General features: G+C 37.8%; 3 protein-coding genes and 1 long non-coding RNA gene across 7 annotated transcripts; 3 read left to right on the top strand and 1 right to left on the bottom strand.

Moving 5' to 3' along the window:
• Positions 1 to 539: 539 nt before the first annotated feature.
• LOC133707408 (glutathione S-transferase zeta class-like) lies at positions 540 to 16,727 on the top strand. 2 transcript variants are annotated; one of them, XM_062132979.1, is made up of 11 exons: positions 540 to 800; positions 907 to 1,006; positions 1,099 to 1,155; positions 1,262 to 1,347; positions 1,436 to 1,507; positions 4,685 to 4,738; positions 4,875 to 4,950; positions 8,181 to 8,242; positions 8,765 to 8,879; positions 8,958 to 9,017; positions 10,049 to 10,143. In XM_062132979.1, the coding sequence occupies exons 1-10, from the start codon at positions 798 to 800 to the stop codon at positions 8,984 to 8,986; spliced, it is 654 nt and encodes a 217-aa protein (XP_061988963.1). In that variant the 5' UTR covers positions 540 to 797; the 3' UTR covers positions 8,987 to 9,017; positions 10,049 to 10,143. The 2 variants fall into 2 exon arrangements, with proteins under 2 accessions (XP_061988963.1, XP_061988962.1); XM_062132978.1 differs by lacking the exon at positions 8,765 to 8,879 and adding an exon at positions 16,349 to 16,727 and having other exon boundaries at positions 544 to 800; positions 10,049 to 10,152.
• LOC133707409 (uncharacterized) lies at positions 4,973 to 6,874 on the top strand. Its single transcript, XR_009845110.1, has 2 exons — positions 4,973 to 5,897; positions 6,301 to 6,874. It is a non-coding gene; the product is annotated as an uncharacterized LOC133707409 (long non-coding RNA).
• An 863-nt stretch (positions 16,728 to 17,590) lies between the features above and the next one.
• Positions 17,591 to 27,736, top strand: LOC133707240 (leucine-rich repeat receptor protein kinase HPCA1-like). Its single transcript, XM_062132795.1, has 19 exons — positions 17,591 to 17,926; positions 18,509 to 18,629; positions 18,726 to 18,797; positions 19,079 to 19,153; positions 19,249 to 19,320; positions 19,493 to 19,654; positions 19,755 to 19,829; positions 20,066 to 20,137; positions 23,605 to 23,676; positions 23,784 to 23,852; positions 23,977 to 24,051; positions 24,146 to 24,217; positions 24,343 to 24,477; positions 24,729 to 25,213; positions 25,318 to 25,482; positions 25,580 to 25,719; positions 25,925 to 26,144; positions 26,579 to 26,814; positions 26,976 to 27,736. Exons 1-19 carry the CDS (start codon positions 17,842 to 17,844, stop codon positions 27,438 to 27,440), a joined length of 2,868 nt encoding a protein of 955 aa, XP_061988779.1. The 5' UTR covers positions 17,591 to 17,841; the 3' UTR covers positions 27,441 to 27,736.
• LOC133707244 (uncharacterized) lies at positions 20,464 to 23,524 on the bottom strand. Of its 3 annotated transcripts, none has more exons than XM_062132800.1 (10): positions 23,147 to 23,524; positions 22,959 to 23,049; positions 22,619 to 22,689; positions 21,618 to 21,799; positions 21,341 to 21,515; positions 21,175 to 21,261; positions 21,025 to 21,064; positions 20,882 to 20,923; positions 20,730 to 20,800; positions 20,464 to 20,644 (listed from the first exon to the last, which is right to left on the bottom strand). In XM_062132800.1, the coding sequence occupies exons 4-10, from the start codon at positions 21,778 to 21,780 to the stop codon at positions 20,626 to 20,628; spliced, it is 597 nt and encodes a 198-aa protein (XP_061988784.1). In that variant the 5' UTR covers positions 21,781 to 21,799; positions 22,619 to 22,689; positions 22,959 to 23,049; positions 23,147 to 23,524; the 3' UTR covers positions 20,464 to 20,625. The 3 variants fall into 3 exon arrangements, with proteins under 3 accessions (XP_061988784.1, XP_061988782.1, XP_061988783.1); XM_062132798.1 differs by having other exon boundaries at positions 20,744 to 20,800; positions 23,147 to 23,517; XM_062132799.1 differs by having other exon boundaries at positions 20,744 to 20,800; positions 22,959 to 23,045; positions 23,147 to 23,517.
• Positions 27,737 to 27,999: the final 263 nt, after the last annotated feature.

Raw genomic sequence — 27,999 nt, 5'->3', positions numbered from 1 at the left:
TCGCCTTCGGAGCTGCAGGAATCGATTGGATCGGCGAAGGGGTTGAAGTTGTGATGGGTGCACTAGCGAGTGAGTCGGGTGGGTCGGGTTGGTTTGGTGGCTTTGGGTCGCTAGGTAGGTGAGGAGTCTCAGAAATATTCTTTTTCTGAAAATATTGAAAGGTCTTAGCTCAGACGCGCCTTCGGGTTGGGGACGGAGGGGGTTGTGTTGAGGTTTATGGAGGAGAGAGAGAGAGAGAGGAGAAGGGATAAAAAGAAAGGAAAAAAAAAAGAATAAATTTAAAAAAAAAAATAAATAAATAAATTTTTTTTTAAAAAATGAGGGCATAATAGACATTTTGCAGCGGAATTACTGCCACGTCAGCAATTTAATGGAGTTTTTTTACGGAAAGTAACAGAAAGGATCTATTGGTACGAAATTTTGGAGTACAAAGACTAAACAGTATTTAATCTTTAAAATTAAGATATAGGGTGTAATGAGCAAGTAAAAATAATACCTTTGCTGCTGCAAGCTTTAACAGATACATCAATGACTTTCTTCTGATCAATGGAGCAAGGAAGTATAGTAGTATTACTAGTGCCCTATGAGCTAAACTACTAACTTCCAACTGATCTGAAAGCCTCAATAAAAGCAGATTACAAGTCAATTTAAGTTGAAGGAGACTCTAAATTACTAGTCGATTTCATTAATGGACCGTCAATGATGCTGGCGGATACTAATTTAGTGTAAATAAGCGAAAGAACAAAAGCCCACATTTGCGATTTTGCTCCAACCTCTGTGTCATCGGATAATCCCTTATGGTGAGTCAAGTTCAACTTTGTCATTCTTATCTTCCTAGTTTGGATTAATTCTGGGTTTGAAATATATGGACAAATTGATACTGAGACTGAAAGTTTGCGTCTTTAGGCGAGTGGTAGTGACGAAAATGGCGATCAACAACTGAAATTGTATTCCTACTACATGAGCTCTTGTGCTTACCGTGTCCGAATTGCCCTCAACCTCAAAGGTGTTTCCTTTCCTCCAGTTTTTGTACATTCAATTCATTATTGGTATCTGAATTTGAATTTGAACTTGACCTTATGGTTTGTATATGTATAGGGCTCAAATACGAGTACAAAGCTGTAAACTTGTTGAAGGGAGAACAGTTTAGTCCTGGTTAGTCCCATTCCTTTAACTCACCACTTTGAAATTATGTCTATATCTAAGACTGTTGTATCTGCTTTGAATTGATTCTGTACTGGTGGGTTTTTTTGTCTGGCAGAGTTTAGAAAGCTGAATCCTATCTGCTGTGTGCCGGTGCTTGTGGATGGGGACATAGCTGTTTCCGATTCATTTGCCATATTATTGGTCAGTCTGTATGTTCTTCTTTCTCCATTACCTTAATCTGCATAGGATATGCATTCAGTTTTCATTAGCATCTACTCATATTTCGCAGTATTTGGAAGAAAAGTACCAACAACATCCGTTGTTGCCTAAAGACCTTCAGCGAAAGGCCATTAACTTCCAGGTCAGTCTCGTGTCAAGGATATTGGGGTCCTTTTATTAAGATTTTGTCAACTATTGTGGATGGATTTGGCTGTTTTTCTGATGTGAAGTCAAAGTTATGATCGTGATCATGGTGAGGTCAAAGTTTTACATGCAATTGTGCATGCCACAGGATCTTATTATTTCTAATGCTGCTTGTTGGCTTATTTGAAAACCCATGTTTCCTAATTTTCTGAATCCTTCTGGCTAGCTTGAATCTCCTGGTCAACTAAAACGTTTCTTTTCCTTAAAATTCTTTTGCTTGTTTGCATGGATAAGTCAATTGCACTGCTTCTTACAAAGTGACTGGATTTTCATGTTCTCATGGCTGCAACAACCCCATTGTCATATGTTGAATTCAAAAGTAAAATATGGTTTCTTTCTTTGTCCTATTGACTTGGCAACACTTGTATGCATAGCTTACCAAGAACTGCATCATCTTAATTAAGTCCGTAACTAACATAGTATAATCCTAAACAGGGTGTAAATGACATTGATGGTAGTTTATAGTGTGTATTGGAGCTTAATGCAATATACATAATATAGGCAGCTGAATGATGCCAAATCGGTTTAGACAGTAGTATCATGCTCCAGTTTTATGATATACTATGAATCTCATATGAGTTTACTAATGCTTTGGACGATTCATTATGCTTTGCTCCAAATCCTAATTTGAATACACAGTTTGTAACTTTTTGAAGGTATCTTCTTAATAGCAAATTACCATCAGATACATTTTTTTTTTAAAATTGCCCATGCGCAGGCCGTGTTTTGTTTTTATTCATGCGGTCATTCAATTAAACGTTGCAAGGTAACTCCGTTTCTCTTCAAGTTAGTCTTTCAAATAGTACTTTACAAAATTACCCTTGTAATGCTAGCCAAACACTTTTGTCAGTTTCCTTTTGTCTCTTCTTAGTTCAAGTCTTCAAGATAAGTGGGCCTCAATTTTGTTTTGTTCCTTCCTGGATTAAACAAGAATCATGTCATTATTAAATGATAGTAGCACACTAATAGCACGGATGAATCCCCAAAAGCAGCTACTGGTCCGAATAGTATAAGATAAGTATCTCACATCCACAAAAACAAAGAAATTGGAAATCAAGTCTCATAGTATAAAGCCACTAACCCTCAATAAACTTAGTAAAAAACGAGAACTCTAGAATGCATGCAGATTACATTTATATTGTATGTAATCCGGTCTCTGTGCTCTTATCTTCTTTGTTCCAGTCGGTACATCCTCTTGGTCTATTGCAGCAGCCATCCTCTTTGCCATTGCAATTAATCTGTGTATTATGAGAAATGCAAATATATGAGTACTGATCGACCCTCAGTTTGATTAAGAAAATATTCACAAAGCAATACTAACAGTAATAATAATATCAAATATCCACAGAGCCTATAGGTAGACACAATTGCAATGGCCTTCTCTATTGCAGCAATCATCCTCTTTGCCATTGCAATTAATCTGTGTATTATGAGAAATGCAAATATATGAGTACTGACCCTCAGTAGTGTATTGACCCTCAGTTTGATTAAGAAAATATTCACAGAGCAATACTAACAGTAATAATAAGATCAAATATCCACAGAGCCTATAGGTAGACACAATTGCAATGGCCTTCCCATAAAGTAAAGCTAAGAAACCTGTTTAAAAATGCATGCTTAACTGAACCGATAATAGAATTGAGTTGAATACCTCATGAAGCTAAAGCTATTGATCCTCATAAATAAACATCAAATGAGGCTGCAATACACGTAGGGTTACTGACCCTCAATAGCAATACACATAGTTTTCTAACTTCAGTTACACCATTCACAATCTCAAACCTCTTAAATCAACCATCAAATACAGAGAGGCACATATGTCATCATTGCATATCAGAAACTTAAAGATGTCACTCAAAGAATGATCTTGACATGTTAATAAAGTAATCATTATGGAACATAAACTCAATACAATTCGGCACCATTATGTATCCAAACATTTTAAGATCTATCTAAGTAACACCATACTGACTTACAACACCATTCTCCAACAGAGCATGTCAATTATGAAGATAAAAAAGAAATAGAATGAATCAGCCTCTCTATTCTACAAAGCTCCAGCAACATCGTCATACCAATTTGAAACACTCAATTACGAAAACCAGAACCAATAGCTATTCTTCTAACACAAGTTTGAGGACAATAAACATAGTGTTAGTGAAATCATGAAGCTAAGGTTACTGACTCTCAGAAACTAAAGCTCATACAATTCATTTTGTACTATTGAGTCACAAAACTCATAATTTTGCATCAAAACAAGCAAATCTCATAAACTAAAGCTACTGGCCCTCAAAAACTAAAGTTAATGATCTTTAGAGGGTCCATATAATCATAGATCTCACATATTGCAGCATTTTAATGCTACTGACTCTCAATAATCATAGATTGCACATATTGCAAGCATTTTAATGGTACTGACTCTCAATAAGCTCATACAATTCATCATCAGTCACATAACATCAAGTTTCGCTGCCTAGCAACTCATCTTAATTGATACTGACCTTGGTCTTCAGTGGATTTGCAGGCTGAGAACAAACCCTAGTTTCACCGCGTTCCTTGCCAGTAGATTTGCAGGCCAAGACCAAAAAATAGCTTCTCCGTCTAGCTTTGCCGCCTAGCTTCACCATCTCGCTTCACCGCTTCGCTTATCCGATCTCTTTACTGCCTTGCTTCTCCACCTAGCTTCACCACATCGCTTCTCCACCTCACTTCTCCGATCGCTTCGCCGCGCGCCTAGCTTCACCGTCTCGCTTCGCCGCCTCGATTCTCTGATCGCTTCATCGCCTCGCTTCGCCGCCTACCTTCTCTGCCTACCTTCGCCGTGTAGCTTCTCTGGTCGCTTCGTCGGAGCCCTAGATTTATCGATCTAGAGAGGATTTTGATTTTGGGAGAAATGGATAATATTGGTGTTAATGGCATGTTGCGTAATTTGTTTAAACTTTGAGCACTCTTTCTCTCATTAGGTTTACGATGGGCTAACAACCCATTAGTATTTTAGGCCGCACGGAATTCCAGAAAACAGAGCCTGCTCTTGGTAAATATATGTGATTATTTGTAGTTATTGGTAAAAAGCTCTTAATTAATGTTATTTTCATGTCCTTCTCATGATGTGCAGGCTGCAAATATTGTTTGCTCAAGCATACAGCCCCTTCTGAATCTGGCAGTACTGGTAACTAGCTGGATGCTTTTGCTTGTTTATACTTTATAACACTTTCATTGTTATAAGAGTTCACTTCTTGTTGCATTATCATCATTATCATCTAATCAATAACATTGATTTCGCTCGTTGATTTTCCAATTTACAGAATTATATAGAAGAAAGGGTTAGTCCAGATGCAAAAATTGAATGGGCTAAAGTTCATATTGGGAAAGGTTTTGCAGGTAATCTTTGGAAAAACTATTGATCCATATGGTCCCACATTCCCCTCCCAAAGAGATAAGAACAAAAAAAAAGAAGAGGAAATATTCAGTAAACCATAACTTTTGAATTTAATATTTTTTTTCTAGCCCATGAAATGAAAAAGGAATTATGGTAATATTTTCTCCTCAGTCTTGCTTCTCAAGCACAAGTGTTGGAGTCTTACTATATACTTATTCCTACGGGAGAATTTTTCAAACAGTACCTGAACTAAAGGTCACTGTTAATTAACGTTCCTAACTTTACACTAATTACACTTGGTACCTAGACTATAAATCTCGACCCACTTTTGGTACATACCGTCAATAACTCCGTTAACCTCATGTCATTATTTAATTTTGTAAAGGGTAGTTTGGTATTTTCACACACACACACACACACTCTCTCTCTCTCTCTCGGGGTCATGATCAAATCTCAGCTCTAATCTCATTTCCCTGCTTTCTGCAACCTCAGCTTTGCCTTCACCTACTGCCCAGAAGCCCAAATAAACCGTATGTGTCATTCCTCCAAGCCAAGTCGCTGTCAGCCGCCCTAGCCTCTCCGGGCCGAGCCTTGCGTCACAACCACACTCCAGCCTCCAACCGGGCCGACCCAATTTTTCTCTCTCTTCTTCCTTCATTCCTCTTCTTCTCTCTCTCTCTCTCTCTCTCAAAGTTCTGATCTTCGATCCATGGTTTCTTGACCCAGAAAGCTGAATTGATAGCTAGGCTGAAATTGGAGATAAACAAATGAAGAAAAGGTTGAGTCTTTGAATCTCCAAATTGATAGCTTGGCCCCTGTGCACAAAACATGAACTCACCCGTCTTTGTCACGCTGCCGCACCTCGAGAAACAGAGTCGCTCTTCGTCTTTGTCACTGGCATTGACCACCTTCCCGATGATAGGAGCACAAAGTGTGACGTTTTTAATATGTATTTTCCCTCATTTGGCTAAGTTATTCTCTTAAAATTACTAGTTACAACATAATTTCTGTTTTTAGGTACTTCAAGGACGGAAATGCAGAAAAGAGGTGAAAAATAGCAGAAATGATCGTAAAATAAGGACAAGTCATTTTAGAAACTTTCCTCTTTCATTTTAGGAAATATTTCCTATTTTGTTTTAGGGAACTTTCTTTGAACTTTCCTATTAAAGAGAGAATTTAGGAGTCCATCAAATTAAGAATTCTTGAGTGATGAATTCGAGGAAAACTTAAAGGAAAAATCAGGAAGAATTCGAGGAGATAAAATGGAGTGTTTATAGTCAATATTTATTCCTAATTATCTTATTTTCTATTGATTATAACGCTAATTAAATTCTGATTTTTCTTGATTGTAGGAGTTCATTATGTGCACAATTGGAAGAAGAAATTAGTGCAATTTAAAGGAGATGAATAAGGGATGTATCTGGTCACTATTCAAGGAATATACAATGAGTCATTAAGGGGAAAAGAGATCAGAAAATTCAAGACTCTTTCATGAGAAAATCAAGGGAATTTGGAGGAGAAATCACCTCTATATGATTGGCCATGATTGCATCATAAGAGATGAGAATTCCACTATAAATAGCAGCCATTCTCTACTCCAAAATCATCACTTCTTCATGCAAAATTCAGTTCATTAGCTTAGCTCTCTTCTCTCCAAAACCCTCTCCAAATATTCAAAAAAAGCCTCTTGGCATGAAGAGCTTTAGGACTTCTCCAAGGCTGTTCGTGTTCTTGAAGGTCAAGCCCTGTGTTCTCTTGACGTTCTCCAAGCTTCCTTGAAGATCAAAAAGTGTAATCCATGGCCCTTATTTCTGTTTTCGTACTCTTTAGTATTGAATTTCAGATTTCGTTTATGAACTTTGTTATTGGAGTTGGATTTTTGTTAAGAATGAGTTTATGTTAGTAATTTTCAAATTCATTTCTTTATGTTCTTGAGTTGTTTATGATATCTCTATAATCTGATTTTGTGCCATCCTTTTATATCTTTAAGCATATGATTTTGGTTAAATTATGATGTTAATCTGCAGGTTAATAAAGCCAAATTTGTGTTCTGATTCACCTAATCGTTTTAGGGCATAAATTGAAGTGGTAAAGGCTATGTACAATGGTCGAGATTATATGCTACATGTTTGTGCGTTTGTAACTTCTTATGGATGCATACATGTTTGGATTCAGAATTCTAATTGCACTTAATGATTCATATTTAATGTTGACGGATGCTCTTCAGTATTAACGTGATGTTTTATATGAAATATTTTAAGTTATAGACTTTTCCTAACTTAGGAGATTAAAAAGAAGAATTAAAGTGGTACTCGGTCTCTTCAGACTTGTACTTCGAATTCATTTCTGATATTTAGTGTTGGCACGATTTTAGGTTGTATAGATTGAGACAATTCATTGCATGTTGATATGGTTTGAAAATTCTGATTTGAGTGTGAAGAAGTCGATCATTGTAGATAGTTTTATTTGTTTTATTTTTATTTGAAATAGATTAGAAACCAAATTTCAAAACCCCCCATTTTATTCTTTTATTTGTTAATTGACCTTTTTGTGTAGGTGTACCCTACAATCCCCGGACTGAACGATCCCTGCTTATCCTATACTGACAACTACATTTTGCAGGGTTAAATTGTGAGGCTATTTCAGCCGCATCACCCGAAGCTTCTTTCTATTTGGGTTTGGGTTTGGGTTTGGGTTGGTGACGGACCTCATCAACTCCACGGACTCCATCGTCCTCATGAAGCGCTCTTCCCACTCCATCTCCCACAATCTCTCCTTCGTCCACCACGCCATCATCCACTCCCTCTCTCTTTCTTCCGATTCTGATTCCAATTCCAATTTGGATAAATCTTTGATCCATGGTTTCCCGACCCAGAAACCCCAAAGCCAAGACATTTTATTTTCTTTTTTATTTAAAAGAAAAATAGACTTTCCAAAGGTGGATCTACGGTCAAGATCGCACCACCAATTTTTTTTTATTAAAAAAATTAACTTTCTGAAAGTGGATAGTCAAGTGACAACTTTACTCTTCAAAATATGCGAACGGAGTTATTGACAGTGTGTACCAAAAGTGGGTCGAGATTTATAGTCCAGGTACCAAAGTGTAATTAGTGTAAAGTCAGGAACGTTAATTCACAGTGACCTTTAATTCAAGTACTGTTCGAAAAATTCTCCCTATTCCTATTCTCATGAATAATTTAGGTCTAATATCTACTATTTGTATTTCTTTCAGCACTTGAAGATCTACTGAAAAACTATGCAGGAAGATATGCAATTGGAGATGAAGTTTCTTTTGTATGTTTGATCAATTTTGTCTTCTTTTTTCTTCTTCTCCATCTTATGAAAAAAGGAGTGATCGAGTTTGTCAGTGCAAAATAAAAGAACCGTTTTGACCACATTTAACCCCAAACCAGAAAATCTTTTATGTGGCAGGTCTAAGGAACTAGTTTACTGGTTCTCTAAGCCTAGTTTTCATCCATGGGCTTTGGTCTTTTGCTTTTCCGAGGTTTTGAATTCACCCAAAAAGTACACAACATTTGCATATATTTCACAAAATTTGCATATATTTAGGCTGGAGATAAACAGTAGGCCTCCTACATTTGCTTAAATCCTAACATCTAGCTCACATCATATCTTACTAACCATAGAAGAAAATCATGCAAATCCAATGTTCTCAAAGTAATTAGACTTGTGGTTTCACTACTTTTAGAAGCATGCAAACTAAATTTAACAATTAAGATTACCAAGGACCTTTGCCTAGCAATATAATCACAGATTTGAAATGTCCATTTCATGCAATTTTTTTGTTCTCTAAAGAAACAGAACACCGCAGTACCAGTAGACCATCTAGAACTTTATCTATCTTTAACAACCGATGTGGTAATGAGGTTCTGGATTACAGTACTTGAGTTGCATGCTGCACTATGGAATGGTCACTTTGTAATTGGTGTGAAATTACTTTGTTTGGAGAAACTTCAAATTTATGTAACATTTTGATAAATATTTGCAGGCAGATTTGTTCCTGGCGCCCCAGATTGATGCATCTTTTACAAGGTTCAATCTAGACATGGTACTGCTCATTTCTTGCGCCAGTTAAAGTTATAACCATAGGAAATGTACATAAAGGGATTTTATTCAACTAGTAGTGTAAAATTGATACTTATCTCTGTGGCATGGCACGTTTCTTTTCCTGTTCTTTTGAGTGAGAATTGAATGGGTCCATGTTGACTATTCTGATATTTCAATCATGTTATGGAATTTCTATATTCTGCGTTTGCTTTCCATAGCACTCGAAAATTGAGGTGTCAAACAACCACTTCGTGCATTTGCACTTCTTCTCGCTACAGTCCTATATTTCCTTATGATGTATAGGCAACTGCATCTTTTGTACATTGAGTTGGAGTTTATTCTGGCCTGTCAGTTGGTATAATACTGTGGTAGGTTCAGCATAAGAAAAGGTTTTTGTAGAGATTTGGTCCCAAAAAAGTTTGTATAGAATGACAGTCCACACACACAAAAAAAAAAAAAAATGTATTTAACTAGTTATAGTGTGCTGACCAAACAGGCATGCTTCAAGAAGTTGATTGTATGGTAGCTAATTCAGTGATAAATGTATGCTTCAGGACTATACAATGAAATTTTACCACTTCTTTTTCTTTATTACTGAATTATATACTTGTATAACCATAATTTCCCTCCTATTGACTTCAGCTAATAACATTTTGTGGAACCAAAGATGCAAAGTTACTGAAAAGATACTGTAATTGATGCGTTGAGTGGGGTGAACCTCATACCTTATTTGACTGGGCTTGTAGGAGCCAAGTGGATCTTTTTCATATTTTTTAGTCAACAATAATGAAATGAAAGACTGAAATTGTCTTGGTCCCTTTCAGTATGACTTTAATTATTATCCTTGCTTCTGCTCTTGGATGTTCCTATATTTATATCCACTAGCTGCTTTTTTTTCTCCCCCTTTTCTTTTTACAGCCCCTTCTATTGCTCATACTGATAGTATCAATCAACTATTTCTCTGGTTTTTGGACTTTACGGTCTTTGCCATCTGCATCTTTGATGAGTTTCTTTCTTCAATTGTTTGTACAGACCCAGCTCCCCCTTTTGTCCAGGTTGCATGAGGCATACAATGAGATACCAGCATTCATAGATGCTAGGCCAGATAAGCAGCCGGATGCTACTTCTGGCTGAAGGTATGAAGTAATATCTTCTGTCTAATGAGTAGATTATACCATGTATATGTTTAAGGAAAAGAGAAATCAAGAGAGATTGAAGAGAGAATCATCATCATATTATTGAGAATAGGAGCCCTATATATAGGGATTACAAAGTACATATTCTAATGTTACAAGGAATACTAATCCGAGTAGGATTAGGAATTCTAGAACCTTCTCTCCTATTACTACTCCTAGTTTGATAAGGCACACTATGTCGATATTCCTTCAACACTCCCCCTTGTGCCGCTTCAAACTTGGTGGTGACGCTTCATCCGTTGCCTCGTTAAAAACCTTGTCAGGTAACAAAAACCCTGTGGGATAAAAATAACCCTGGTCGAAGGACAAAAAGAGCACAACACGTCCTTCACTCTTCGAGATCGAACATGTAGACATCATAACTCCCCCTGATGTCGATATCTCCCCCTGATTGCTACAATCGTGGGAGTTCGGATAACTTTCTCAATCCGATGTTCTTCACATGTTTCTCGAAGGTGGATTTAGGTAACGACTTAGTGAATAAGTCCGCTACATTATCCTCTGATCGGATTTGATTCACTTCAATCTTTAGAAGTGATTGTTGTTGCTGATTATAAAAGAACTTAGGCGATATATGCTTGGTGTTGTCGCCCTTGATGAAACCTAACTTCATTTGTTCAATACAAGCTGCATTATCCTCATAAATGCATGTAGGTTTATCTGTGGTAGACTTCAAACCACAACTTCCTTGAATATGTCTTATTATAGACCTTAGCCATATGCATTCACGCACGGCTTCATGTAGAGCAATAATCTCTGCATGATTTGAGGAAGTAGCAACAAGGGTCTGCTTTGTAGACTTCCAAGATATCGCAGTGCTTCCCATGGTAAAGACATAACCCGTTTGGAAGCGACCTTTGTGAGGGTCAGAGAGGTACCCTGCATCAGCAAATCCCATCAAAACATCATTGTCATTTTGATGGAGGGGAATGGGGTGAGGCCGGCCACCCTTGGTGTTGGTGGCGGCGTTGGCGGCAATATGGCCGGCCACTTTGTCATGGTGGACGGTGGCTCCATGCCTAATGGGGTCCGATCCCATTCTTCCGTCATTCCTCTTCTCTCTGTAGGGATAAAATAGGCCCATATCAATCGTACCTCCTGGGTATCGAAAGATTGTCTTTACACCAATCCAATGGCGGCGTGTTGGCGCAGAGCTATGTCGAGCTAACAAGTTCACTGCAAAAGAGATGTCTGGTCTTGTGCATTGAGCTAAGTACAATAATGCGCCTATTGCACTTAAATAGGGCACTTCGGCCTCTAATGGTTCTTCGTCCTCATCCTTTGGACGAAACGGATCTTTTCCGGGCTCAAGACTACGACCAATCATGGGAGTACTCACAGGCTTTGCTTTATCTTCATGAAAGCGCCTTAGAATTTTCTGAGTATATGCAGACTGATGGATCAAAATTCCATCACTACGGTGCTCGAGTTCTAAACCGAGACAAAACCGTGTTTTCCCAAGATCTTTCATCTCAAATTCGGATTTCAAGTATTTAGCAGTTTCCTTCAACTCATCTAGAGTTCCAATTAGGTTCATGTCATCGACATAAACTGCTACGATTGCAAATCCGGAACTTGTTCTTTTAATGAACACGCATGGGCATATCTCATTATTAATATATCCCTTCCCAATCAAGTAGTCACTTAGACGGTTATACCACATCCGTCCGGATTGTTTTAATCCATATAGTGAACGTTTTAATCTTATTGAAAACGCGCTCCGTGGTTTAGAGCCACTTGATTTGGGTAATTGAAGTCCATCTGGAACCTTCATATATATCTCTGAATCTAGATCCCCATAGAGATATGCTGTAACCACATCCATAAGCTGCATGTCAAGTTTTTCGGAAACTACCAAACTGACAAGGTAGCGGAACGTTTATAACGTCCATTACGGGAGGATATGTCTCCTCGTAGTCGATTCCAGGGCGTTGTGAGAAACCTTGCGCCACGAGGCGGGCTTTATATCTAACCACCTCATTTTTCTCATTACGCTTTCTAACAAAGACCCATTTATGGCCAACAGGTTTTACATCTGGGGGTGTCTGCGTTATAGGCCCAAATACCTGTCTCTTTGTTAGTGAATCCAATTCAACCTGGATCGCATCTTTCCATTTAGGCCAATCCGCTCTTCGTTGACATTCTTCAACAGAGCGAGGTTCGATATCATCATATTCTATAATTCCTTTTGCAATATGATATGCAAATGCATCATCAATCGCCATAGAATTTCTATCCATCATCTCATGTACACTAGTGTAATTTATGGAGATCTCTCTATTCTCTGGAGTTGGTTCTGACATTGGAGCGTCCCCCAATGATGTCTCTCGGACATAACCATAATCCGGAATATTCTCATGAGATGGATTATTCACATCGATGATTAATGGATTATTTTGTGCCAAACTCGCTTTCTTTCTTGGGCGAGAATCCATCGAACCTATAGGCCTCCCGCGCTTCCTGGCAGGAGCCATGGGCCTAGCCACAACGTCACCATCACTGTGAGAGGGGACGTTGGCGCCATGCTCAATTGCCCTTGAGATGGCGTCATGTCCTCTGATTTTATGGACATCAATCCTTGCAGGCACGTTTGCAGCAGGTATGTGTGATCTTGTCACTTTTGCGATATCAGAAAACGCATCAGGCATCGATTCTGCTACGTTCTGAAGATCGAGAATTCTCCGCACTTCAATTTCGGACTGTGCGGTTCGGGGATCAAGATGAGACAGAGTGAGGACAGACCACGACAATTCCTGTCGTTCCTGTTGAACATTGATGTTCTTATCTCCCCCTAACGACGGGAAGACTGTCTCATCGAAGTGACAATCCGCAAATCTTGCGGTAAAGAGATCGCCTGTCAAGGGTTCTATGTAGCGGACAATAGTTGGAGAGTCATATCCAACATAAACGACTAATCGTCGTTGAAGACCCATTTTGGTGCGCTGTGGCGGCGCAATTGGCACATAAACTGCACACCCAAATATGCGTAAGTGTGAGACATTAGGCTCATACCCAGTCACCATCTGGGACGCAAAAAAAGGGTTGAGTGGCAGTAGGCCTCAAACGAATAAGCACAGCTGCATGCAATATTGCATAGCCCCAAGCAAAAATAGGGAGATTGGTGCGCATTACCAATGCCCTAGCGACCATGTCTAACCTTATAGACTTAATAGGATGATCAGGGTGGTGAGCCCTGAACTTAATAATCTGTGCTAGGAGTTTAGCAAATGCAGCGTTCCTAGTGGACAATAGCATGACATATGACCAGCGTGTCGATGCATCAACCAACACCATAAAATATCGAAATGGTCCGCATGGTGGTTGAATAGGTCCACAAATATCACCTTGAATTCTTTGCAAGAATGGTATATTTTCTTTAGTGTCCTTTGCATAGGATGGTCTCGATCCTAATTTTGCTAAAGAGCAGGCTTTGCAGAACGAATGATGGGCTTTATAGACAACCAATGAGGATTTTGGTTTAGCCATGAAGTCACAATTGACTTTAGAAGTAGAAGGAGGAGTCAAACAATGATCCATGGCGTCAATGCCATGTTGTTACCGTAGGGGGTAGACGGCGCCGGCCCTAAGTGGCCGGTCTTGCACAGTCTTGGCACCGTGAGGCGCAGGTGCATCTCCTCGAAACAATTTTTGGTTTTTACTTCTCTTCGTTCTGAAGAATGGATGTCCGTGTGAAGTCTTTAATATACGGATCATCATATCACGACCTGGGTGTCCCAGACGGTCATGCCAAAGCCTATATGTGTCAGAATCCCATAAATCATATAACATGATTGGATTCAATTACTCGAATAGTGGTTGCATAAAACCCACTAGATCGACACATAAGTTTCTCTAATACTCGTTTATGTCCGTAGTCATTAGAGGTGATGCAAAGGAACTCTTGTCCATTCTCACAATGTGTTTCCACATGAAAACCATTGGCTCATATATCTTTGAAGTAATAAAGTTCGAAAAATATGTCCATGACATGAGATAAAATAAATCGATACTTTATTAATAATAGCCAATGATTACATCAAAGTTTCGTGACCATAATCTAATCCAAAGTAAAATCAAACATTAGACAAATTGTAGTCACTCAATTCGTTCGGTAATTCCAATTAAATATGACCAGGGAAGTAGAGAGAGATGTCGGTGGAGCAAAGCTCGCTTAAGTACCACTAATCTCAATTACTTTCCTAGACATCATACTTAATTGAGTACGCCTAGAGGAAAAGAGAGAATCCAATAAGTCATTTTATTGATTAAGGCATAATTGCCATTACATAATTCTTGGAAATTAAAAGACTATTCTAAATAAAAATCTGCGGCATTCTATCTTCATCGCCAGATTTAAAGTCTTTTATAGCTCGATATATTACCATTGATCAGGTGCTCCATAAAATACCATGAAGAGGATGCTCTCTTGATTGAGGTGTATTGACACAATACATATGGTCCCTAGAACCAATGGCGTTGGAATAGTGCAATCATGGCCAAAAATGGCGCCATGGTGTCCAACCCTATACCCTTAACGTCATGACTCCTATGGTCATATTAGGGTTTTCTCAATCAATTTGTTATTTTGTGTTTTTCCACAAGCATGCATAAATAATATGATGCAGATAACCTCCGAACAATATTTCATAACTCTTTCAAAGTTATAGTGAAGCAGATATTATTCCATCGTGCTTCTATGTTCGGAAAGTTGTGAATGTTACTAAAACGTTCACTAGGCGCAACCCAAAGGTTGTTAGCGTTATCCTCATTCATGTACTCAAACTGGAGGGCCATCTTCATGTGGCGCTTCATCAGGGTAAATGCCCTGGAATTTTCTATCTCAGTTTGTGAGTCTTGAGCGGTTCCTTTAGAACAGGGCTCTTGGATTGTAGGCAAATAAATATCCCGTGCCCGTAGAATTCAATGGAGTAAAATCGAGCTCGTTCAAGTCTTACATCCTGAAAGGAAAGCAAGAACGTATTAGTTTCGGAGTCAATGCTTCCACGAAAACTAATATAAGATTTCTGAGTCTTAATGCTACCAAGAAATCGATTTCCAAGAATATTTGGATTAGACCGAAACAATGATGTTTAAATGGTCAAAATATATGCTCACGAACGCTCTTAGTCCGTAGCTTACGAACGCTCTTAGTTCGTTAAATCGATGCTTACGGACGCTCTTAGTCCGAAGTCTTACGAACGCTCTTAGTTCGTTAATTGCGTGAATCCCCACGATTCCGCTTTCTCAAGAATCGAACCCACGTTATAAGAAAGGTGGGATGTAGAAGAAGGGAGGTTGCAAGTCCCCGAAGAAAAAGAAGGAGGAAATTAAATTTCAAAAGCGGCAACTTTAACTTAAAACTTACTTGATGAAATTCGGAACAGATTCTCTTCTGAACAGCTTGCACTTCGATTGGTGTACCGGTCTCAAAACAACTCCGATAAGGCTGAAATTCGGAGGTCAGATGAAAGAGACAGAGACGAACAACTTTGATGAAGAAAGGATTTTGATCTGAGGTTCCAAAATAGACGTTTTGGGGCTTGCAAGCAGACGGACGTGCACAGGAAAGGAGAAGGATGCAGTTGGTGTGCGTTGGTGATGCAGGGGCAGCAGACGTGCAGTGGTGCTGCAGGGGCAGCAGGGATACGTACGCAGGGGCGCGTAGGTGCTGCAGGGGCAGGCGCGCAGGTGAGGCTAGCGTGGGCTAGGAGCTGCGGTGATGAAGAAGATTTTTGGGTTTGTGGTTAAAGCTCGTGCTGATAACGTGTTTAAGGAAAAGAGAAATCAAGAGAGATTGAAGAGAGAATCATCATCATATTATTGAGAATATGAGCCCTATATATAGGGATTACAAAGTACATATTCTAATGTTACAAGGAATACTAATCCGAGTAGGATTAGGAATTCTAGAACCTTCTCTCCTATTACTACTCCTAGTTTGATAAGACACACCATGTCGATATTCCTTCAACAGTATATAAGTTTTCTGCTTACATCTGGCATTGATGAAATATTTGTGGCAGCACATGAACACACTGTATTTACTGTAGTTACTTTCTTGTTGGTTGGTGCTTCAGAGATTTTCTATCCTCCTGAAAATATCTCTTTTATTCTAATCAACCTTTCCTATCCCCAGATGCAGAAAAATTGCCACCAACTAAGGTTTTCGTTGGAGCATTTGGAATGTTGCAACATAGTAATACTAACATGTATAAATAAGGGTTGTCCAATAATGGAACAGCTTGAAACTGCAGTGCTGTAATGTATATGTAAAATGATGTAATTGTCTGGATTGTACGTCAAAACTCTTCAGCGTCTCTTGTACACATTGTGTACTTGGATCATACAGCTTCTAGCCTTCTATGTCAAATAAAGTAATAAACCGTATTTTAAAGAGAAGAACATCTGAATTTTCTTTACTGTTTCAGATTTTCATTAATGCTTCTTCTGGTGTGTTCCACTTGTCTAGCAAATTAGGTACCTATATTTGCTGAATGTATGCTGTGCATGTGTGTCTCCTCCAATCCTATCATGAAATTTCTACATTAACAACAAATTCCCTGGTCAAATCAATGGCTCCTCAGCTTCATGTTAAACTATTAAAGCAGTAAGAAGTGGGGTCTTGGAATTGTCATTTCATCTCAGTAGAACTTCACCATTAGAAATTTAGAGACGTTCTTTAAAAATCCCATCATGAAATTTCTACATTAAGCAACAAAATCCCTGGTAGAATTAATGGCTCCTCAGCCTCATTTTAAACCATTGAAGCAGTTAGAAGTGGGGTCTTTGATCTGTCATCTCATCTCAATAGCACTTCACCATTAGAGACGTTCTTTGAAAGTATTGTGGCTCAAATACTCCAGTAAAAAGGATAGCAACAATTCACGAACCTTGTTAATACAGAAATTATAAGAAAAGTAGCTATGAAGAAAATCATTCCTCCAGCAATTCCATTCCATTTTTTCTTGTCACATGGGGGAGAAGGTGGATGTTGACATGGAGTAATGGAAGGGGTCCATTGACATTGATTTGGTGGGTCAACTCCCTTCATCACTTGCACATTGACAACTGAGCATGAAAGAGAATCCATCTAATCAACTATGAGCCCTTTTATCAAGTTGTAGATGAATAATGCTCCTCCGATAACGACTCGAGACAAGAGAGGAGACATTTTCTCCATCTTTCTATAATAAACTTCCCAACCATATATCCTCTGTCAAATGATTGAGTTTCATATTTGTTTTCAACTCCTAGTGTGGATATATCCAAACTAAAAAAAGCATTTGAATGGTTCTGCTTCTGCCCTATATGACTTGATATTTATAGTAGCAACAATTGACCGGCGTGTTATTTTGAAGTATATTATAGCTATTAACCTTGTGTATAGCATATACTACTTGCTTGCTGTCATTCTCTTCATAATTACGTGCAACAACAAGGAAAAGCAACCACTGTGCGCCTCTGCCACTGTGCTGTATTGATATTCAGTAAGCATCAAGGGGATACCTACCACACTAAAGACATCTATATTGAATGGTTAACCACTGTGTTACATGAAATCATTACTAAACGTTTGTATGAGTTCCAGCTGAAGCTTTTTTTTGAAGTATTGAAGTTTTGGATAGAACAATGGATCATAGAACTCCGGTGTTTCTGCTTCTTATATTCACGCCTTTTCTCGTTTTAGCAAACCATGAGACAAGTTCTCTGGATGGTAAGCTCAATATAGATACTATTTGCTTTGCTTACTCCATTTATTTGTTAATATCTGAATTTGCAGGATTGTTGTACCTGCTTTTTAGCTTTCCAGATATTATGTCTCTAGTTTTTGTCAAAATCTTTCCCAAAGCTGAATAACGATCAACAGTGCCAGTAACTGTATGTGGTAATCCGGATTTCAGAGAAAGTAGTCTATGATAATTAATTCTTTCAACTTCATTGAGGAACCATTTTAAGGAAGTATTAATTCTGATGTCAGATTTGACAGCAGAACTTCTTAATTCATCTAGTTACGAATAAGGTTTTGATTCTTTAGTCTCTGAGTAGTTTAAGATTACTTTGTGCTTCATTAGGAAATACTTAGTCAGCCTTGAGAACAAGCAATTAATTCTCAAGAGCTGCTTGGATTGCTATAGCTACAGTTGGTGCAATAGTGTTCTTTAAGTTGCTTTCATAAACTCGTAAATTTGTAAGTTAGAAAGGATTTGCAATTTCTCTGTGTTTATCGATTGGAAAATTCTTCTTTGAGAATTCAGCTTTTGCAATGTTGGATTGTGATAATATTTGATTGATGCAGTTACTGGTTTAAAGTCTCTAATGACACTATGGACAAATACACCTCCAAATTGGGGGATTCGGGATCCTTGTGAAGATGGTTGGGATGGCATTGAGTGTATCAACATGCGTGTGGTCTCTTTGTACGATTTTAACACTTATCATAATTCAAGAATCATGCACTATCTATTCCTGTATATTCCAGTGTTTGATATTCCGAAGCATCTTATATTTTTCAGAAAATTATCAAGTATGAATTTGACTGGCACACTCTCTGGAGATATTGGACAGTTATCTGAACTACAAATTTTGTAGGTCTTCGAATACCCTTTTCTCGTCTATTTTTATTTCACATGAACTTGATGCATTTCAACAACCCGTCAATCTATACTATTTGTTAGTCGGCACAATGCAGATGCCATAAGATTCGCTGCACACTTTCAAGGCTTGATGAACTTGCAATGTTACTTGTATCATCATAAATAATTGATCAGAAACAATTTTCTACCAAATTTTATAACTATATAGAGCAAAACCTTGAGTTATTTCCAATAAGTATTCTAATTCTTCTTTCATGAGTCTCTTCATCTAGGGATCTATCTTACAACAAAGGCCTGACAGGACCACTCCCAGAAGAAATTGGCAGTTTGAAGAAGCTATCTAACATGTAAGGAAATACTGTTTTGCGTGGAGACCAATTGTTAAAACTTCAATGCCATTGTAAAATATTCTCATAAAATTGCTTGCTTGGGTCCATTTCAGAATTCTGGTTGGTTGCAGCTTCTCTGGTCCCATACCTCCTACTATAGGGTCCCTACAGGAGCTAATATTTCTGTAAGAATTTTGTATTCCTTCATAAATGTTTTACTGCTCAGTTGAAAGATGAACATTCTTATGGAGGTTATTTTGGATGCTGTAAATGACACGATTTGCTATATCTGCTCATCTATCTTAAATTTTAAAATATTTGGTGCTCATTGTGCTCTTTTCATTTATGAAACCACAGGTCTCTGAATTCTAACAGATTTAGTGGGATGATCCCATCTTCCATTGGTAATCTGTCTAAACTATATTGGCTGGATCTAGCTGACAACTACCTTGAAGGACCCATCCCAGTTTCTGTTGGTGGTGAACCTGGTCTTGACATGCTCAGTCATTGCAAGCACTTGTATGTCAACTTTTTGTTTTTTTCCCTATTGTCCATTGGTTGGTAGATTTTCCTGTAATGGTATCCTTGAATCATCTAAGATTGTCTCCATATTTTGCAGTCATCTCGGAATGAATAAGCTCTCAGGCCCAATTCCATCAAAGCTTTTTAGCTCAAACATGAGCCTGATACATGTGTAAGATTAAATACACGACACAATACACCCACACACAGATATATTGGAAATAAAGTCACTGAGAATTGGGGATATCTGTGCATTGTAGAAAGTGTGACCTGTTTCCCTTTGAGTGTTTTCATATTTATTGACCATTTTGGAACATAAAACTTCCTAACTCCTTAGCTCTCTAATATAGTTTATCCTCAATTTTCTTTCTCATACAATTAGCATCCCCTTATACATTTCCTGCTCAGGCTCTTCGAAAGTAATAAACTATATGGCAGCATCCCTTCCAGCCTTGGACTTGTAACGTCTTTGGAGGTTGTGTGAGTATCAATTCCACAAATTCTCTAATACATTATGTGGATTCCATTTTTTGTTCTATTTTTCTTCGAATCAAGTTCTTTTAATGAAGTACTAGCCTTCCTGCACGCGCTACGCGCGTGCGGAAGGGCCGCGCTCGCGCGTGCGAGTTTTGTTTTTGGACAATACATTCCGCATATGCACATTGTAATTCCTCTCTTACTATGCCTGTGTCATATTTCGCTCGAGAGTGCAATATAATTTCCATGTTGGACATTACCTAACTCTCTCATATGCAAACATTATACTATAGTGGTATTTGGCTTTACCCATTCATTAGTAAAAAATAAAATTAAAAAACATTAAACTTCATACAAAAATGTGCACTATATATACAAATGTTTACAATAGAAACATACTTTTTAAAAAGAAACTTCTATATATGCCTATATACATATGTGTTTAATAAAGTCCACATGCTCCAATCAACTCCATCTCAGCCATCCATTTGTCAACAATCGTTGCCCATACTACAAATTAAGAGTACAAAAAAAACACAAAATCATTATTGAAAAAAAGAAAAAGAAAAAAACAGAAAGTGTCTTTGGTTTTTACTTTATAGTACACACCATGAAGTTAGATAATTCCCTTACTGCAACACCTTTGGTCCAATTATTGGAAGAGTTCTGTAGTGACAGAAAATATTAAATTCTTAATTGTATGATTTGACCAAGTATAACATATCAACGAACTCATTATATAATCACCTCAATATCATGTTTCAAATCCTCAAAACGCTTGATGTAGAACTGTTAGGAGGAACAAATAATTATTGTTAGGAAACTTCATAATAGTTCAATATCATGCATATATACTTGCTCCTAGGTATCACAATTGAAATCTATAATACCTTAGCCAAAAAGCTGTTTTGTTCACGATGCTTTTGCCTCCTGCTCATCGATATGCAGATTTTTATGTGAAAGAAAAAGTAAACAAATATTGCTATGACTATTGAAGATACATGCAATAAAATGAACAAATTATGAATCACAATGAATACCTAATGCGCAAAACCTTTCTCCAAGTTCGTTTAATGTGACCAATATCGTGTGTCATCAACTCTGTACGTGCGTTTCTGTAGCGCCAACTGTAAGATTTTCAAAAGGTGACAATTAAGTAAGTAACTATACTTGGAATAAAACAAAACAACGTAACAGAGTACATACTGTGCATGCTTCTTTTTCTTCCACTCTTTCAAAATCAGCTCACTGAGATAAGCGGTGTTAATTTTTACTGATTGTCCCATCCGCCAACCAGATGAAAACATGGAAACACGTCTCCTAAAGTCCTCGTCTCTTTGGAACTTTTTCTTTTGTTGAGGGCGCCTAGCTCGTACCTTTCCTACAAATAAAAAAAATTACACAAACTCTAAGGTTGTAATAAAAATAATGCAATCAAATATGTAAGTTTATAATATCCTTTATCCATTGAATAAAGAAGTACCTGGAGCTTGTTTAGCTCTGTTGCTTGAGCTAGTTTCCACCATTGGTCGCTTTCCTTGAGCTATTGCACGTCGTCGGGCCAAATATGCTCGATGTTGTGAAAAACTCATTGAATGTCGCCCTTTCTCACTATGTCGAGCACGTACAGGCTCTATTTGGCCCATCACTTGTTGGGGTTTGTTCCTAAAAAAAAATAATACATCTCTTTAACTTTTTTCTTCAAATATTTTTGGTATAAATATTTTCATTCTCTACATGGTAAACAGGCAGTGGTACAGAATAGTTGGACGTGAACTGAAAACGGTGAATGAGTAGACAGTACATGCATATATATGCACTGCATTAATTAATGTCAATTGCACGGTGCATTCAAGTATTTATTTGATTCTAGAGGATTGGAAGCCAGATTAAATGGATCAAGAAGCTTCCACCATCCATAATATAACATCCTTATAAGATCATTAAGATGAAAATCATATAATCCCATATCTGAACTAAAAATGAAATAAAACATTCAACACTCGGCCCATAAAACAATGATCAAAGTAATATAGTAGAGTGAATGGAAACACTGTCTAACACTACCAATTATCAGATTGATTAAATGAGAAGATAAAACTAAATTATCCATACATAACAATAATAATAGAGGAAGGAAAACTGAGTTGCTATAATTAACCACTGCTGAATGGCCTTTCTGAAACCTTGGTGCCTCCACCGTTCAAGGTAATGGAGCAGTATTATACCCTCTCCTAGCCTTTTAGCTAGTCTAAAATCAAACAATATTAAAGTAGAAAGACAACCAATTCCCACTCTTCCTAGTGTAATAATAACAACATACATAGAGCCCTAAAAGCATGATTCAAAGCAAGTGGAAAAGAGCTCCCTGCTTATATATCTAAAGTTCCTAATTTGGCAGAAGCAATTCACTGCTCATATCTTAATGTTAGTCCTGGAAGCTTGTCATTGAAGAAAAAAGAACATAGGAGACGAAAACACTACCTGCAACTTTCAAAAGCGGACACCAACTTTCACCAACTTTCACAATGTTCCGAAATCTCCCATACATTTACCTGCAAAAATTGAAAGAAAACGAAGCGGTAACAAAGAGGAATGAAATCATAATGGTAACAAAGAGCTAACAGGAACTGTTTTGAAAGCCGCTGCCTAATGGATTAATTTTTTGCAAGCATAATTTGCACGAAGAGCTCATGAGCAGCATTTGGTAATCACCCACTCTTTGAGATTACACAGCGATAATAATTAACACATGGAACTTCAATCCTAAAAGAAAACCCAAATAAATGAAATTCAAAATGTGTAAACAATTATCAAGGCTGACCTCCACTGAATCCGCAACAGTGTCGCCCGAGTTGATACCTATTTTACTCTGCCTTTTGGGTTTGATTGAGAATCCGCTCTGCCCACACTACCTAACAGCGATAATCCAATTCCAATGAGTAATAGAGAAAACCAAATATAACAGAAATAGGATACCCAAATCAATGGAGAACGAAATCTGAGAATCACCGATTTTGATACAAATTTTTTTCCTCTTTCTGGGTTTGATTTTGCTCTGTTCGTCTCTCCCTTCTCTCCTTTTATATGAACCGTAAATTGAGATTGGGGTGAATAGTGATGAAGCCATTTCCACTCCGATCATCTCCCACGTCCTTCTTCGGTCTCCAATCGTGCGCCCTGGCAGTCGTTCTTCAAGGAGATCGTGCTAACTGCCTGCGTTTTCTGTTTTCCTCGATGATTCGGTGCAGTTTTTATTCCTCCAACTGCTTGTGGGAGAGTTTGTGGGAGAGAAGAAAACTGCTTGAAAGTGGTTTCTGTTTGTTATCTTTTTACTCTTTTATCCTCTTTGAATAAATTTCTCTATATTAAGCAACTAATAAACCAAGGGCAATCGCAGGGTTTTTGGAAAATTTAACCTTAAGCCTTATTGGCTTAATTAATACTGATATATAAGTGTCTGATTACAGGCGATTTGATGGAAACATGTTAACTGGGCCTATTCCTCCGAGCCTCAACAGTCTTGCACATGTTTCTCAGCTGTGAGTAGATTAAAACCTTGCCAAATATTACTTTATACTGTTTCAGGAGAGTTGTTACTGTTTAGCATGGAAAACCTTATAGAGGCCTCTGGTGATCATTTTCATAGGTTCTTGTCTAATAACAAGCTGAGCGGCCCTGCTCCCAACCTTACTGGCATGAACCTTCTCCATTATGTGTAAGTTATAAATTTTTTTAACTACTATTCTAGTTTAACCAGAATATAATTTGTCTTTGTTTTCTCTAGCTAATTCACTATTTACTTTGATTTTTTTTTCCTCTTCTTTTCTTTTCTTCTGCAGGGATTTGAGCAGTAATAGTTTTGAGGTGTCTGATGTTCCACCATGGTTTTCTACACTAGAGTCTTTGACCACATTGTAAGTCCTTTGTCAACCCTCCTGTCCCGTGTGGCGTAGATGCATCTGAACCGGAAGTCTACATTGTTTTATAACCTTTTTATCTTGTAAACAGAATAATGGAGGACACAAAACTTCAAGGAGAAATACCTGCTGCTCTATTCAGCCTTTCAAACTTACAGACTGTGTGAGTATTGGCATGGCATGATTTCGTGTATTATAAATGTGGTAAATAAATGCTGCAGTTCGCTCCTTTTAGAGCAGGAGCAGTCTTCTAATATTTTTGTGAGATGATATATAATGTGGTGACAGGGTCCTGAGGAACAACCAGCTCAATGGCACCTTGGATATTGGCGCTACCTATAGCAGTCAATTGCAACTCATTGATTTAGAAAAAAATTTCATTACGGAATATGAAGGAAATGGAGGATACAATCGTACTTTAATGTAAGCCAATCTTGATAGTAATTTTATGCAGTTTTTCCTGCAATACAATAAATTTCCAAAACAAAATGAGAATGATCTCTAGTCATATGAATTCTCCAGCACAATATGTTTTCCAGTTGTCATTTTGGGACCATAAAAATGTAACGTACTTAGACAGTTAGACTACCTGGTATGTTATTGCTTGTTGGAAGTTGTGTTACTGTTTTGTTACCTTGGCAGGCTATTTATCTTTTTTCTTTGTCCTGCTTCAGACTTGTTCAAAATCCAGTTTGTGAAGGAACTGGAGCGTCAGTACTGAGTTACTGCAAGATTTCGCAATCATCTGATGTTGTCCCATATAAAACATCGCCAAATAACTGTGCCCCCAGTCCCTGCGGTTCCAATCAGGTTTCAAGCCCCAACTGTAAATGTGCATATCCATATGAGGGCACTCTAACCTTTAGAGCTCCTACCTTCTCAGACTTGAACTCAACTGGCTACAAAGAGCTTGAGAAGAATCTCATTGATTCTTTCTTGTCCCATGAACTTAGCGTCGATTCAGTCGCTTTGAGTAACCTCACCAAGGATTCGCATGCATACCTTAGTTTGAGCCTAGAAGTATTCCCACAAAGCCAAGATCGTTTCAGTAGAAAGGAAGTTTCTAGAATTGCTTTTCTACTCAGTAACCAAACATTCAAGCCTCAAAAATCTTTTGGACCATTCTATTTCATTGGTGATGGTTATGAACACTTCGCAGGTGATTGCTTATTAAGTTTCCATACAGAAGGAAATAGATTTCCCAATTTTTTTTTTTTTTTATGTTGATGCATCTTTCTTTCTGTTTCTCTTCTCATAATGCAGGAGAAAAGGAACCATCAGAATCAAACAAATCGTCTAATGTGGGCATTATTATTGGAGCAGCAGCTGGTGGTTCTGTTCTTGTGCTAATATTACTCCTTGTAGGAATTTATGCTATTCGCCAGAGGAGAAGGGCAAAAAGGGCCACTGATCAAAACAATCCTTTTGGTAAGACAAATCCTTTATTCAGTTCAACTCATGTTATATCACATATCGATTATTGTTGTACTTATCTACCACACTAATTTTTGTCAATCAAATGCAGGCAAATGGGATGTGAATAATAAGACCAGAGGTAGCACTCCCCAATTAAAGGGGGCTAGATCGTTCTCTTTTGAAGAGCTCATGAAATACAGCAACAACTTTTCAGAAGCAAATGATGTTGGATCTGGGGGCTATGGGAAGGTAACTCTTTTTAGTTTTTACTGTAGGATTTGTTTAAAATCATTTCTAAATAAATGGTTTTGACTGACAGTTCAGCTTCAGCAGCTTAACATGTAGTCATTAAACTTCCTATAAAAATATGGTTTACATAGAATGTTGAGAGTTTATTAGTTACCAAGTATGACTACAAAGGGAGAACTTATCCAATTACTGTTTACTGTTATAGGTTTACCGTGGAACACTTCCCACAGGGCAACTGATTGCCATCAAACGAGCTCACAAAGAATCTATCCAAGGTGGAAATGAGTTCAAAACTGAGATTGAACTTCTTTCACTGGTTCATCATAAGCACCTTGTCAGCCTCGTAGGATTTTGTTTTGACCGAGGTGAGCAGATGCTGGTGTATGAGTATGTAGCAAATGGGACTCTTAAGGATAGTCTTTCAGGTAATAATAACTAATTCTATCCTCATCAATCCTCTCTTACCTTCTAATCACCAACACATATAAGCATATTGATGTTCGAATGTGTAGTCTTCATTCATAACCTAATTAAGGAAACTATAGTGTCAGACTATTAAGCAAAAAGTTGAATGTCTGAAGGAGTTTTCTCGTTGACGGGTATGTAAGGAGATTAGATGAATCTGAGAGTCACATCATTAAGTGTAATCACCGTTGTAAATACCAACACAGTGGTATGTGAATGAAAAAAACCTTCTGAGCAGAGGAACTGAACCTCGCAACTCTCAAAAAAAAAAAAATGTACAATATCTACCACAGACAGGGAAGACAGTTTTTAAGAAGGCACAATTGACAATTGAGCTGCGTTTCACTTTCTTATTTTGCTCATTTTGACGTTACACACAAAATTGTCTATGCAGGTAAGTCAGGAATCAGATTAGATTGGCAGAGGAGACTTAAAATAGCAATTGGTGCAGCTAGAGGCTTAGCCTATCTTCATGAACTTTGCGACCCTCCAATTATACACAGAGATATAAAATCAACTAATGTTCTGTTGGACAACCGCTTGAATGCAAAAGTTGCTGATTTTGGTCTCTGCAAGTCCATGGGTAATAGTGGAAGGGATCATGTCTCCACTCAAGTTAAAGGAACAATGGTCAGTTTTCATTAACACTTCAAATATAAATTTATCAAAATCAAAAGAGAAAGTATCATGTTTTGAAATAGGTTTAACTATCCATTGAATTAAAATTATTTTAGGTTGACTGTATTGAGAATTTTAGACATAATACAAAGCACTCCCTTCATTTCTTGTAGGGATACATGGATCCTGAATATTACATGACCCAGCGATTGACTGAGAAGAGTGATGTTTATGGTTTTGGAGTGCTAATGTTGGAGCTACTTACTGCAAGGAAACCGATAGAACAAGGAAAATATATCGTGCGAGAAGTAAGGATGGCAATGGATAAGACTAAGGATTTATACAACCTTCATGTAATCCTGGATTCAGCCATTAATTTGGGAACGACACTCAAAGGTTTAGAGAGGTTTGTGGATCTTGCAATGACGTGTGTTGAAGAAGAAGGAGCCAACAGGCCTACTATGAGTGAGGTGGTAAAAGAGATTGAAAACATTATGCAGCTTGCTGGTCTGAACCCTAATGCTGAGTCGGCATCCACTTCCGCAAGCTATGAGGATGCAAGCTCTAAGCATCCTTACAGCAATGAGGCCTTTGATTATAGTGGAGTATTTCCAGCTTCAAAGATAGAGCCGCAGTAGGGAGCATGATTGTACATTTGGAATGTTCAGTACATGTGTCTTCCTAGTTAAGTCAAATGGTCAGAGTTTTGTGTTTTATAGTTCTTTGACCTTATATTAAGTGTTTTGTGGCTGTGAAATATCTAGCCTTGTGTGGTTTAGTTTGTTCCAGCAGCACTTCAAGTCTTGGGATATAAGCCTAAGCATCTGGTGTAATCTTTTTCAGATCAGAATAGAAACTAAAAGAGCTACATGGTCTGCTCTCTGTTCATCTCTTTATCTTTCTAAAGTTTTCTCATCTACATCTTTCTTCTTTACTTCAATATAGTTCTGGAGAGTTATTGTAGGTGTGAAAGTGATAGATTCCAACAATTAGTAGCTTGCTTCAGTTTTTACTGTTTTCCTAATTCTTTTTGTGCTATGAGCTGCCATGGATACAGATGATGATCTTATATATCTTATTGTTGACATTCTCAAGTTTTAAGTTCTCCCTGCAGCCGCAAACAGCTAAACTGTATGTTAAGACAAAAGATCGAATATGAACTATTATCTCATAAGCATCAAGTGATATCTACAAGTG

Source organism: Rosa rugosa, chromosome 4 (genome assembly GCF_958449725.1).
Source record: "Rosa rugosa chromosome 4, drRosRugo1.1, whole genome shotgun sequence".
NCBI classification, from domain to species: Eukaryota; Viridiplantae; Streptophyta; class Magnoliopsida; order Rosales; family Rosaceae; genus Rosa; species Rosa rugosa.
The sequence above is the reverse complement of the archived record's forward strand: the minus strand, read 5'-3'. Positions and strand labels throughout refer to the sequence as shown.